Source organism: Lynx canadensis, chromosome D3 (assembly GCF_007474595.2).
Source record: "Lynx canadensis isolate LIC74 chromosome D3, mLynCan4.pri.v2, whole genome shotgun sequence".
Lineage (NCBI taxonomy): Eukaryota > Metazoa > Chordata > Mammalia > Carnivora > Felidae > Lynx > Lynx canadensis.
Window position 1 is genome coordinate 79,054,208 of NC_044314.2, and position 13,857 is coordinate 79,068,064.

General features: G+C 43.7%; 1 protein-coding gene across 3 annotated transcripts in view; it reads right to left on the reverse strand.

Moving 5' to 3' along the window:
- The window catches only part of SUDS3 (SDS3 homolog, SIN3A corepressor complex component), a 66,110-nt gene that overhangs the window by 29,404 nt on the left and 22,849 nt on the right, over positions 1 to 13,857 (reverse strand). For 2 of the 3 annotated variants that reach the window (XM_030292405.1, XM_030292406.1), the window contains exons 11-12: positions 8,168 to 8,252; positions 4,619 to 4,704 (exon numbers count right to left, since the gene is read on the reverse strand). In XM_030292405.1, the coding sequence (XP_030148265.1) occupies positions 4,619 to 4,704; positions 8,168 to 8,252 (171 nt within the window). Of the gene's footprint in view, positions 1 to 1,912; positions 4,705 to 8,167; positions 8,253 to 13,857 lie in introns of those variants that run through there. The other variant, XM_030292407.1, reaches the window with a different exon arrangement.

Genomic DNA, 13,857 nt, shown 5'->3' on the forward strand with positions numbered 1-13,857 from the left:
TCACTAGGACTAGGCACTGTGATGAACTCTGGGTTTCAGGGGAGAATTAAGCCAAGTCTTAGACTATGTTAACAAATACATCAACAATATAACAAATGTATTAACAAATTATATTAACAACTGCATTGGGAGTATCAGCACTCTTTCACAGATTACAAGGACTGAAACAGAAAATGCCTGCCTTGCAGCGTTTAGTATAGTTCCTGACCTAGACAAAGAACTCTCACAAAAGCGGATGCTGACATCAAGGGCAAGTTCTGTTTGCCTTGGCGACAAGCGGGAGGGTGACAGAGTTAACCTGAATGTTTTTTTTTTGTTGTTGTTGTTGTTTTTACCACCCCTGTGTCGCCACATCCTTCACTACTAGCTTTCACGTCCCTGGCGAACCCCTAGCCTCCACCATGGACTTGGCTCTTCTACAACTCTAGAAAGACCCAGGTGCTCAAGAGCTTGAAGGTTAAGATGACGAAAATAGAGAAAACCGGTCGACCTAGCCCTTACCCTTGCGAGGACTGGCAACCGGAAGGAAGCCTGCTCAGGCTGTGGGTGCTGGTAGTGCTATTTCCCAATCTAGATGACGGGTTACATGGACGCATTCACGTTGAGAAGATTCAACTTGTACAAATAAGATTTGTGTACTTTTCTGTACAAATGTTAACAATAAAAAATTTTAAAAATAGTGACCACCCTTCTCCAACATCCAAAGCACAGAGCAGCCCTTCCTGCTGGGCATGCCACACCCGGGTCGTGAGCACACCAGGTCTGTCACCTGTGGCAGTTAGCAGCCTCCTCAGTTTACCCACCAGGGAGCTGTAGAAATACCAGCATTTTTTCCCCCTTTGGTAAAACTGGGAAGCAGTGCTCTAGAGTACCAAATGGCAGCATCTTCTTCAATCATACGAGTCTACCTTAAGGTTTTTCCTATCTAAGGTCAATTGCATTGACTCAACTTTCCATGAAATTGTTTTATCATCTCCAACAAGGAGAGTATATCACATTGATGGGTCAACACCTCTAGACTGCTCTTTACAAAACTGAGAGCCTATCTTTGACATCACTCCGTATCTTCCTCTTCACAACGAGCAAGTATCTAGTATATCCCTCCCTCTCTCCCAATTTCCTTCTCCCACAAACGCTGGAGGGAAAACCTAAAATAAATTTCAATCATTTATCAAGTCAATGGATATAACACAGACTACATGCTGGTTTTCTCTTTGAAAGTTTATTGTTATTTAAAAAAAAAAAAAACAACCCTATAACTTTTTACATTTTACATTCACCTCTCAGAACATTTAATGGTACCAGTTAATGAGAATATATAAAAAGCCCACCAGCTGCTTCAAATGGCTGCAAATATTTTACCATGTTCTGGTATTAAAGTGGTTTGAACTCTTTGGAAAAAATGGCATAACGTTAAGTACCAAGATTTCAAATTCCCAAATTAGAAACAAGATTTTTAAGTCAGGAGGAAATTTAGTAAAAATTCAAGGATAAAAGGAAAGGTTAATAGAAAAACAAAAACTAAAATATTGTAAAAAATTGGATTTCCCCCGCTACCCCAAGGTAGGTTAAAAAAAAAAAAAAAAAAATGCGACCAACCCCCTCCCCGCTCCCAGTATTTCTCTTAGAAAAGTCACCCAACCCTGAATACAGGGTCTCACACACAAAGACAAATAGCTTGATTTGCAGATCAGCCTCTGGGATCTTATACTGGCCCCAGTTAGAGGAAGGAAGGAAGGGAGGAAGAGAGGGAGGGAGGGAGGAAGAGAGGGAGGGAGGGAGGGAGGGAGGAAGGAGAGAGAGAGAGAGAGAAGAAAGAAAGAAAGAAAGAAAAAAAGAAAGAAAGAAAGAAAGAAAGAAAGAAAGAAAGAAAGAAAGAAAGAAAGAAAGAGGAGAAATTATGTAGTTAGAGATCCATAAATACTGGTATCCAAACGAATGAAAACATCCCGGCTTTGGTATGGCTACGGAAATCTGGAAACTGTTCAAGAGGACACTGGCTTTGGGAGAGAGGGAGTCAGGTGGTGGGGAAGGCAACACAAAGGCTCTAAGCAGAGGTAAAATAAATAATTGGGATGCATCCATAGCAAACACCGTGTATAATACTGAGGCAGGTGCCTCAAACAAAATACACATATAGGTTCTTGATCCGAATAACACAAGTGCAGGTTCTTGATCAGATTAACGCACATACAGGTTCTTGTTAAGAGTTGTCTAGATCAACCTTTTTCAAAGTATGAGTTGCAAGAAATAGTCTGAATTTAGGGAGAGCGCAACAGCTTCTGGAATAAGAATGGCCACCTGGGCTAAAAGCCAGCCCCTTCTTAGTCCAGGAACCTCAAAGTCTGTTTTGCCCATCACAAAAGCACCTCCATCTCGTAACAAGGGGGCTCTGCCTGTCAGAGGGGCTGAACTGCTGGCTTGTCATCTCTGGGGTAATGAAATAAAAAACTAAATCTTCTGGGACTAAGAGTACGATTTACTGTGCTGTGTCTCAGGTCTATTCCCCTTCTGCCCCCGTTTTCACCACACTATGATTAAGGGTTGTGAGGACAAGAGAGAAGCAGAAGGCAGTGATGTGGCCAAGGCCAGAGCACTACCTCATCACCCTCAAATTTACAGAAGAGGCAAGGCCAAAGTGCCCATACCCTGGTCTTCAAATAAATAGTTAATTCACAAAAGCACAAAGGTGCCACCAGACAAGGAAGAAAAAAAAAAAAGGCAACTTGTTGCTTTGATGCAGAATCCCAGTTATCAATACAGTCCTTTTCAAAAAACCAAACTTTGGTGTACTGCTAGAAAGCCAAGTAAGACAATCATTCAGAAACAAACAAAAAACCCCACAACATTGATGACCACACACACTACATCTAGATATATTTCCATCACAAGGGCACTAGATAAGAGATAGCCGCCTGATATTATGGGATGTTACACACCCACAGTGACAACTCAAGCAAGAGAGCAAAGGCTGTCAAGAAGAAACAAAAGATGAAGCCTCTGTTTACTATGGACTTGGTTCACCAAAGCAAACAGCATAATGGGGGCTGGGGGCAGAGAAGCAGCACAGAACACCGAGCCAACTCTAAGTAAACAAGCATCATCTACCCTGTTTTCTAAATGAGACTCCAATACCAGGGAGAAAAAAAGAGAGAAATGAATTACAAATTAAAACAAAAATGAATCTGTACAAGTCTTTACTCTGAGTCAGTAACGTTTGGTCTCTGTTGAAGCCAGGACTTACAAGAGAAGGTGATTCACTGGTTTTCACGGCCCCCAACTTGCTTTGGGGTGTGGACATCAAAAGACAACACGAGGAGAATCACCCGAGACGAGGGGTACTACATACAAAGATGTCTTAGGATGTGTAAGGTCTACTGATTTCCCAGAGAGATGCTAACAGTTGCTCTAACGCCAAATTCATTAAATATGCTAAGGTGACAGCTATCATCCAGAAAACCCCACGTGCCAGGGAATCACTCCTCCGATGATGGGAAGGTGGGGCAGAGAGTACGGGGAAGGCCGTTTCACCAGGAATCATTAGGAAGAGCGCAGGTTTAGCGGCAGTCACGGCCGAGTTTTCTTTGTCTTCAGGCTGGACCAGACCTCCTGGGAGGCAGGGGGCGCCGACAACAAGGCCCCACGGGCTTGAAATGGTTGGGGCAACAGCGGCATGAGCAACAAGAGTGCTATCTGAGTTATGAGTGAGCATCTACAGATCACTGATTACTGCACTATCAGTCTTATCTCCCCACCTACAATAGATAACCTGGATAATCAGCCTGGGCCAGGTACCATTCCATCGACTTAGAGCAGGGGACAGAAATGAATTAGAAAGAAAAACTTCTGAAATGACCACTCGTTCCAGCTTGAGCTAGAACAAACATGTCTGAATATACCACTTGCATTAAATAACATTTAAAATGCAGGACCTTCAGCACATTATAAGCGTGAAAATGCCCCCTCCCCCAACCCCATTTACTCAGTGCACGTAGTCACCCAGGCAAATTTTTCTGTCGCTCAGCCAGTGGAATGGATGGCATACGCCAGATGTTACACGAGGCATTTATTTCTCAGAGAAGGCTGAGAGCCAGGAGACTTAATCTCCTTCTGCTAGGACCTCTGCCCCAAGCTTCTGGAGAAACAGTGAATTGGGCTCGACAACAGAAAGAGCTACGTGATCCACTAATCAGATTCATGAAAATGCCGTGTAGACTGTATCCCTTCCTGGTAGAAAGACCTAAAGATAATTAATTAAAAAAAAAAAAGTGTTCCTTCAAACACAAAGGAGCCTTTAAAAAAAAAAAAAAAAAAGACAAAGTATAAGCAAAAAAAATAAAATAAAGCAATGAGTAAACCAAACTCCCAATACTCCCAAAAGAAAGAGTTCATGGTGACTGACGGCTGGAAGAGGTTGAGGCAGGAAGGAGCAACGCAAAGACTGAAGCAGCTGCCACCAAAGCGCCTCGCGGAATCCACAACAGCGCTCCCCATTTTCCAAGGCCAAGGGAGCAATTCCCGGGTTAAAAACTTTCTATTTGGAAGAAAACAAAACCAAAAACCACTCCAGAAAAAAGGTCAAGGGAAGAAGAACACTGTAGAAAGTCAAGCCGCTGACCTCCGGCGGATCACGAAGAGCCCGCGCTGAAGCTGGCCCAAATAGATCCTCATCTTGGTGCTGTCACTGGTCTTCCTCACCCAGATCTGCAGGCAAGAAGGAAAGGGAACAAGATGAGAGGGGCTGACAGAAAATACCGAGGGGCAAATCTTCCAGAGCCTCAGAATATCTGCATGAATGGGGTGTGGGAAGAACACTGGCAACCTCTTCCTGTCTACCTGTGAGGTCTTCAACCCACCTCCTTGACCTGTGGCCCTGCTCCCGGAAACCACCACCCGAGACAGCAGGCGGCAGCCCTGGACCGCCCTTCTCCCTCTCTCACACCTCTGATTCAGAAAATGGAAAGCACAGGGACACCTGGGTGGCTCAGTCGGTTGAGCGACCGACTTCGACTCAGGTCATGATCTCATGGTTTGTGAGTTCGAGCCCCACGTCGGGTTCTGTGCTGACAGCTCAGAGCGTGGAGCCTGCTTCACATTCTGTGTCTCCCTCTCTCTTTGCCCCTCCCCCACTCATGCTCTGTCTCTGTCGCAGAAATAAACAAACATTTAAAAAAAAAATTAAGAAAATGGAAAGCACAGTGATCTTGGGTTCTGTTTTTGCCTTGATCTTAAGGAATGACATTTTTTGATTTGGTTTGATTACAGCATTATCAACATTCAAAATACATGTGTTCACAAATATAAACTGTCAATCAAATTTGGAAATATTTTCCTTGCCAAGGGACTTCCATATTATAGCTTTTCGCTACTCTGGTTTCCTGGCAATTAAGGCAGGGGGAAAAAAAAAAAAAAGAAAGAAAAGAAAAAAACAAAAAAGAACAAGAAGAGGAACAAAAGCCCATGAGTGAGCTAAGGCCCAATCAGGATCATCAGAAGGCTCAATGAGCTTGAAACAGTCCTTCCCTCCTGGCCACATCCTTCTCCCACAGATCGCAGATGACTGCCATTTCACCAGGCAGAGGCGTTCTTGTGCGGCATCAAGGATGAACTTGGGCAGCGGGGGGGGGCGGCCAGGGCAGACGGGGGCACTCAGCAAGTGTCATCCTCTGCACCAGCACTGGGAAGAAAGCCACCTCCTCGGTCATCCGACACACCTGAGCTTTCTCATCTTCAGAACAACCCTACGAAGTCCTATCCTCACCCCCATTTTACGGAAGAGGAGGCTGAGTCCCCTTGTTGCTGACACCTGCTGTCAAAACTCCTTGCTCTTGGGGCGCCTGGGTGGCGCAGTCGGTTAAGAGTCCGACTTCAGCCAGGTCACGATCTCGCGGTCCGGGAGTTCGAGCCCCGCGTCGGGCTCTGTGCAGACGGCTCAGAGCCTGGAGCCTGTTTCCGATTCTGTGTCTCCCTCTCTCTCTGCCCCTCCCCCGTTCATGCTGTCTCTCTCTGTCCCAAAAATAAATAAACGTTGAAAAAAAAAAAATTTTAAACTCCTTGCTCTTGTCCCCAAAACCAGCCCAGACTCTGCTTCTCACCCGTTCCTCATCCGTTTTAACTGATATGCACCAGATGGGGCCTGACGCAGGATTCTGCTCAAGTTCTTCAAGTTCTGCTTCTCCCCCACATGCATCTCCAAGCCCACCTTTCCCTTCCCCCCCTGCCAGCTTCAAGCGTTTAAAGTGTTCCTGGTCTCATTTCAGTCTCTTTAGTTTATGTATCAACAAGAGATCTTATAGTCAAATATGCTGGTTTAAAACTAGGGGCACCGGGGTGGCTCAGTCGGTTCAGTGTCCAACTTCGGCTCAGATCATGATTTCACAGTTCATAGCTTTGAGCCCCTCTTTGGGCTCTGTGCTGACAGCTCGGAGCCTGGAGCCTGCTTCGGATTCTGTCTCCCTCTCTCTCTGCCCCACCCCTGCTTGTGTGCTTGCGCACGCTCTCTCTCTCTCTTAAAAATGAATAAATGTTAAAAAAAAATTTTTTTTTAACTCAAGTTAAAGATCTCACACGGAGTTGAGCCCCGAAGGACCTTGCAAAAGCACTTTAAACTGAAAAATGACCCCCAGAAGGGCTGAAATGGGGAGTCACCAAAAGGCTCAGACTCCCTCACCAAATGTGCCTGGAGTCAACTTATGCAAAGGCCACGTGGCTCCAGTGTCACTTTGGATCTGACCTGAAAAATGAGCTAGAATACTTCCACGAGGTGAGAAATATTTCCTCATCATCAGAGTCACATGCCTCTCTGATACACTGAGGCTTCTCCCCTCCAGGTGACATGTCTCAGTGTCACCATTTTCTTGTCACCTCACTGACACTCTACTGTGTCAAAGATGACCATCTTTAACAGAGAGAGTAAAAAATGTAACCTGCGTTGCTATTTTCCTGAAAAATCTCGAGGTGTCCCAGAGGAGGACAACGCACTGGTTGTGAAGTGACATTTAGGTCCCAAGAGGCCACGGGGCAGGGCACAAGGGCTGCTGCGAAGTCACAATGTCTCTTGCCGACGAACAGCAGGTCTCTTCATCAGATCCCTCTGTTCTGGTTCTGACGTGGCTTGGGGTGACTCACAGACCCCAAGCCTAGAGAAAAAGGACATTCATTTATCTGGAAGGTTCTCCCTGACTTCTGAGTAAACAATCATTTTGCAAACTAGTCACATTTGAGGGCATTTTCAATTCAGGAAGCTGGGAGAATGGAAGAGGCTTAAGTTATTTCATAATCCAGTTTCATTAGATTTACTGTGCACTGGCACGAATAAGTTACAGAGGGTAGACACCTAAAAATCAATTTCTTTGCAGACGTTTGTGGACTGATAAAAGATCAAGCCAATCGAGCTATTAAAGTTTTAAACTTTTTTAAAACTACTAACAATACAAGTTACACATTGCTGACATCCCTCTAATGAAGGGCCAGTCGGAGAACTCACATCGTCAATCATACCATCCGCGGGCATAACCCTCTGAGCTGACTTTGGAACCAGTCCCTCTCCTACAGGAGAGACTCTAGGAAACCAATACCTAAGGACAAGAGCCTGGCAGCTCACTGCTGAGAGGTGCAAGAGGACACGTCAGATCGTAAAGACAACAGGCAAGGAGTAGTGTGTGGCTCAGATCAGGCCAGCCTCCATTTACTGAGCACTTATTGTATGCCAGACCCTGTGCCAAGTGCCTCATGAAAGCCTTACAGCACAAATGTCTCAGTAAACACGAAAGCTCTAGAGAAATTACAAAGATGGAGTATGCTCCACAAGCAAGTTCCATTCTCAGTACACGGTTACCTTACAAAGCAGCAGGATACGAACATACAGGTATCACACAGACTGGCCTTCTGTTCTTTCCTGTGGTCTCTCTCAGTGGTTCCCAACTCAATTACTGTATGTGGAGCTCACAAATACCACCAGGAATATACAAATCCACATATGTTGTTAGTCCAGCAAAGCAAAGAATTTTCAGGGGGCACTGTGACTACGTGCAGTTTCTGCCTGAAGTGCTGGCTTCCCTCCTAACCCGCACAGCACACCAGGTTCCACTGCACTCTCTGAGGCGCCCCACAGAGCTTATCGCACTGTGCTCTCCTCTCCTGCAGGATTAGGGAGTTCAGTCCCTACCTCATTGGCTCCGACAGAGCTGATCACACAGCTCAGCTTCTGGTTGTCCTTTGACTCCAGATAGATGGCTTGGCTCTTGTGGTACCTGCCAAAAACAAGACACAAATTTGTTTATATTTTTAACCACTGTACTAAGGTATCACGGACATGTTAAAAAGCTATACATATTTACTGTTTGTAACTCGAGGAGTTTGGGGTAAGTATACACCCATGAAATCATGACCACCACAAACATACCCATCTCCTCCCAACGTTTCCTCCTGCCCTCTTCTTTAGAGTTAATTGTTGTTGCTGTTTTTCCTTTTGTAGAAAGAACACTTCACATAAGAGCTACGCGCTTAACAAATTTTAATAATATAGTATTGTTACAGGCACCAATTAAAAAAGGAAGGAAAAAAGGGAAGACGGAAAAACACCACCACAAAAAATATAATTAAGAGTCTCATTTTACATTTGAGGAAGAGCCCGGATTTCAGGTTTAATTTAAAGGCTTCCATCCTTGGATTAGACCAGACGGCCTCTTAATCTTCTAAATCTGAAACTTCTATTCCTTGGGCCTTCTGCAGAGGGGAAAAGGGGGCTGAGGAAAGGCTGGGAAACTAACACCCTGTATTTACTTTTTATTTGGACTATAAAACCCATTTCAAAAAGTAAATTACAATTTTTCAAAGAAAACCTATTCTGGCGCACCTCAGTGACTGAGTCAGTTGAGCATCGACTTTAGCTCAGGTCGGGATGTTATGGTGATTCATGAGTTCAAGCCTCACATCGGGCTCACTGCTGTCAGTGCATAGCCTGCTTTGGATCCTCTGTCCCCCTGTCTCTGTCCCTCCCCAGCTCTAAAAAAAAAACAAACAAACAAAAAACCAACCTACTCCCACGGGCAAGCCCATCTCAAATCACTGAAGGTTCAGTGGATAAAATACACAAATAATAGAACACTTGTTCAAACCTATTTTCAATGTGTCCAAATAAGTCATCCATAAGAAGGAAGGCCAAATTCAGCCCTTACTTTGGTCACTCAGATGACTCATTAATCACTTACCGCATACCAGTGAGTACGCTGGAGGTTGGAGGTGGATAGTCAACAGGGCCACAAGGTCCCTGCTGTCACACAGCGTCAAATACAGTGGCCATGAAAAACACTGAGTACTCACCCTGGCAAGCATAAACCAGGCGAAGTTCTGAGCATCAGGGTATTTACCAACAGGGATTTAATTTGGCCCCATCAGTCAAGAGAGCTGCCTTGCATGAAGCTGACAAGACAGACATTCCATTTCAGCCCCAGTAGCTATCCTCTTGGCCTGCAGCACAGGACCACCTTCAACTTCTACAAGTTCAGGGACAAGGCCGAGGATGAAAGTGATGAAGCCAGGGCCAAAGCCCAAATGAGACAGCAGCAGCTGCCACAGGAGGACAGAGCAGCTGCTGGACTGCAAGAGTTGGAAACATCAGCTGAGCTGCGGCTGGGAGCCCTGGCCTGGGCCAGCCCCACTCAGTCAAAAATCTAACCTTTGGTTCATTCTGGCTGCACAGATCTGGCCAAACAAACCCACTAACTCATGTAAATTCTACCAAAACACATCTCCCAGCAAAGCACTGCATCCTATTCTTTGGGGGGGGGGGGGGGGGGGGGGAGAGGCAGAATGCTTTGCTGGTATAACGGTATAATGAAATAATCTACTGCCAAGATATCACAGTGAGAGATGGACTTCACTCCCACAACGAGCTTTTTCCAATCGAGGTTCTAAGCACTCTTTAACCTGCTACTTAGAAGCTGAAACTCGGGTTTCTAACTCAATTTACTTCCTGAAAACATTGTTAAAAGAAATCGAATCATAAATGCAATTAGAACAGCGAGATTGGTTTAGACTCAGCTTTAAAGTTGCTTTTGGCCAGAGATCAGTTGGTAAACTGGGTCAGGGGACCTTCATTATGCTAAATATGTAATATCACAAGGTCTGAAGTATACAGCGCATGAGGAAAGGCTGAATTAACTCACAGCATCACTCAAAAATTCCAGTTTCCCTCCCACATCTAAGCCAACTTTCCTACGTAAATAGTAACATCTCAAGTGATGGTCAGAATAAAAATACACAGAGAGGGGAACATTTGGATGTTCTACAGGGATTATGAGTTATTAAAGGGACAAAGACACAAAACAACATGCACCTAGCCCCAAGTCATTCTGATACTATTTTCTAAACACTTTAATAAAGAAAGGTCACAGTGTGAAGAAGGAGGTTACTAGTGTGGAAAGGTACTTAATATACTGCTAAGTGGAGGGGGGAGAAAATATGTCCATTATGTCCATTATGTTCCTGTGCACATAAAACAGATGCATGTTGCATGTGTATCATACACATACACACACACACAGAAAAAAACTGGGTAAATCTGTAGTTAAGATGCATAATAAAATGTATATTACAATTTTATAGAAATGTGAATCTAAATTAAGAGTGGTATTATATACATAGCAGAGCCATCAACAACAGCCAATTTATGGAAAGAGCCCAAGTGTCCATCAACTGATAAGTGGATAAAGATGATGTGGTTTATATATACATACTACTACTCAGCAATGAAAAAGAATGAAATCTTGCCATTTGCAACAAGTGGATGGAAGGTATTATGCTAACTGAAGTCAGTCAGAGAAAGACACATGATTTCACTCGTGGAATTTGAGAAACTCAACAGATGAACACAGGGGAAGGGAAAGAAAAATAAAACAGAGAGGGAGGCAAACCATAACAGACTCTTAAATACAGAGAACTAATAAGGGTGGCTGGGGAGGAGGGGGTGTTAAACGGGTGATGGGCATTAAGGAGGGTACTTTCTGGGATGAGCACTGGGTGTCATATGTAAAAGAAGAATCCCTGAGTTCTACTCCTGAAACCAAGACTATAGTGTATGGTAATGAACTTGAAAATAAATAATACTAATAATAAAAAAAATGGTATTCCTTTTATTGCATGGCTTTCTTTTTTCTGAAATAATCAAGTGTTATTTATGTTAAAAATCAAGCAAATCATGCTTCCGGAAAATACCTGAACAACAAAGATGGGTAAAAACGAAACGTAATGTTAAAATTAACATCTTAATGTTTATTAAAGACAACAGCTAACTCTGGGAGATGTGTTGCTTTCCTTTAGATGTGCACAGGATGCAAACCCCAACACCGCTGACCGGCTTTAACAATGAGATCTATGAGGTCTATTACCGCCACCATCCCCCATCCCAGAAGTGGTCTGGGACTTGAGCATCTGGCCACCTCCCAAGTCTGCCTGCTCTGGGATCACCAACTGGTGGTGGCTTGGATGTCCACCAATGGTCACCATTTGCTCCACAGTAGAGCTGGCCCATGCGTTTCCCAAAACAGCCCACTTCCGAGCCAACTGGGTTTCCAGGTCCTCCTGAACCAGATCTCACACACCACACCATGGTCTTGAGGAACAATTGTCCCTGGATATCAAATCTATTCAATCTATTCAATGATCTGAATTATCAGGGAGGTGGGGGGCAAGTCCTCAGAAATTAGCGTTTATATTTTCAAAATGAAACTAAAAAGTATATGACAACCTTAACATACAAATTTACTTTTCAATGTCTAAAGACCAATAAAAGAGAGGGAGAAAACTGAAAATAAACTTAGACATAAAAACTGTTAAAAAGCAGCAACGATAGAGCTAAATTAGTAAAAACGTACATTATCACTTTTTTGCCAATTAACCCATTTTACAAGCTGTCTTCATCTCGGATGAAAAAAAATACTTGAAATGGCCTCAGAGAACAAGCCCCAAAAGTCAAATTGACTTTATCACTTTATTACTAGTGGAAATCCTGACCTGGGAATCCTGACAAATGAGCTCATAAGGCTTTGCTTCTACTGTTAAACCCAATGAACTAGAATCAACACTACCATCATGGAAGAAAGCAATTTCCTTAAAACATGGGTCAAAAAGGAGGAGGTAGAATTAATTTAATTTTATATCCTACTGGGAACCCTGATATTAACATTTCATTTCCCAAAAAAACTAAATGCCATGTTACAGCTCTGGAACCTCAAGGAGCCCCGGTGCCAGGTGTAAATCTTCACCGTCTCAACAGTCTTTGTCAGTCAAAGACTGGAGGAAGCAGGGGGACTTCGTTCCTGATTCACATCAGCAGCCCCAGATTTAAAGTAAAGAGAGATAAACCAGTCCGCCGGCACCATCAGTTAGTTATTTTAAAATATCAGCCACTTTCGTGGTACTTGCTAAGAAGGATCATTAGTCCAAATCAAAATGTGAGGAAGACTTACAGCAGGACATAAAATGCCTTAAAAGCACTACCAGACCAAGGCAAAGCAAAGATGCTTATCTTTCAAAACGACACGTAGCTTGATAAGTGTTCACGCAGAGATGGGAAGCCTGAATCACACTCATTTTGCTGAAGTCATTGAAAACTCAATGAAACAGGTTTTGCCAGAAATACTGTCGCACCAAAATACTCCACACCACTGCAAAGAGCATAAAGCGGTGTGCTGACCTCTCAGATTCAGGACTGGTGCAGAAGAAGGAAGGATGACAGCCCCCAACCTGACAAAGGCCAGACATCAAGAGCCTGGGGAGAGAGGAGGCCAGCTACACGCTGGTCAAGAGCATTGGCCAGGACTCGCATGATACGGCAGGAAAAGGAGAGACCCACCTTCCAACAAACATGTCATCAACTCTGACTGCCAAAGCCAAAGAAGTGAGAAACAGAATACAGATGAAAATAATCTCAATATTTAACCATAAGCAACTTTAAATTCACTGAAGAAGGAAAATGCTCCCAGAAACCTTTTTTTTAAATTAATCTTTTTTTTAAAGTTTATTTATTTATTTGAGCAGGGGGCAGAGAGAGAGAGGGAAAGAGAGAATCCCAAGCAGGCTCCACACTCAGCACAGAGCCCAACGCAGGGCTCGATGTCACAACTCTGAGATCATGACCTGAGCCAAAATGAAGAATCAGAAGCTTAAAGGACTGTCACCCAGGTGCCCCCCCCCCCCAAGACCTTCTTTTAAAAATTTCTGCAGCAACCATGAGAAAGACAGCAAAATTCATTCAAAATGCTCAGGAGGTCTAGCACATCTAACCTCACCACTCTGTTTATGTTATGAAACACCAGGCACCATGGATCCCTTCTTTAGAAAAGCAAGAATTTTATTTTACTGCATTTCAGCCTCAAGACAAGTCTCATAAAGTCTGAGACTTAAGCCTTAGAAAGAAGATCTGAAGCAACGCAATTACAAAATGAACATCATTTGAAGTATCACATGGCTTTAAGACTCATAGATCCGTAAAAACGTTAGTGATAAATCTCATCATTTTTGAAGACAGTTCTTATGTGCGGGCTTGATCTTTAAAGGTTATTTGGTTTTCATTATTAGAAACATTTTTCATCTTATTTTGCCCCTCAGCGTGTTGACCTGTTGGGGCCTGCCACCTAGTGGTAATGTTCTCATAAGCAATGTTAAGATACAATATAACTGGACTTTTTGAAGAAAGCCAGAGAATAGTCAAATGAGAGGGGCAGAAGTCACTAAGATCAGGCTCACAGACAGAGGCCTTCACCATCTACTGGGTAATTAACTTACTGTAACCTGATATTTTGGTGGAACGGGATTATTTCAACCATGACTACATTTCTAAGCGTTTCTGCCAAC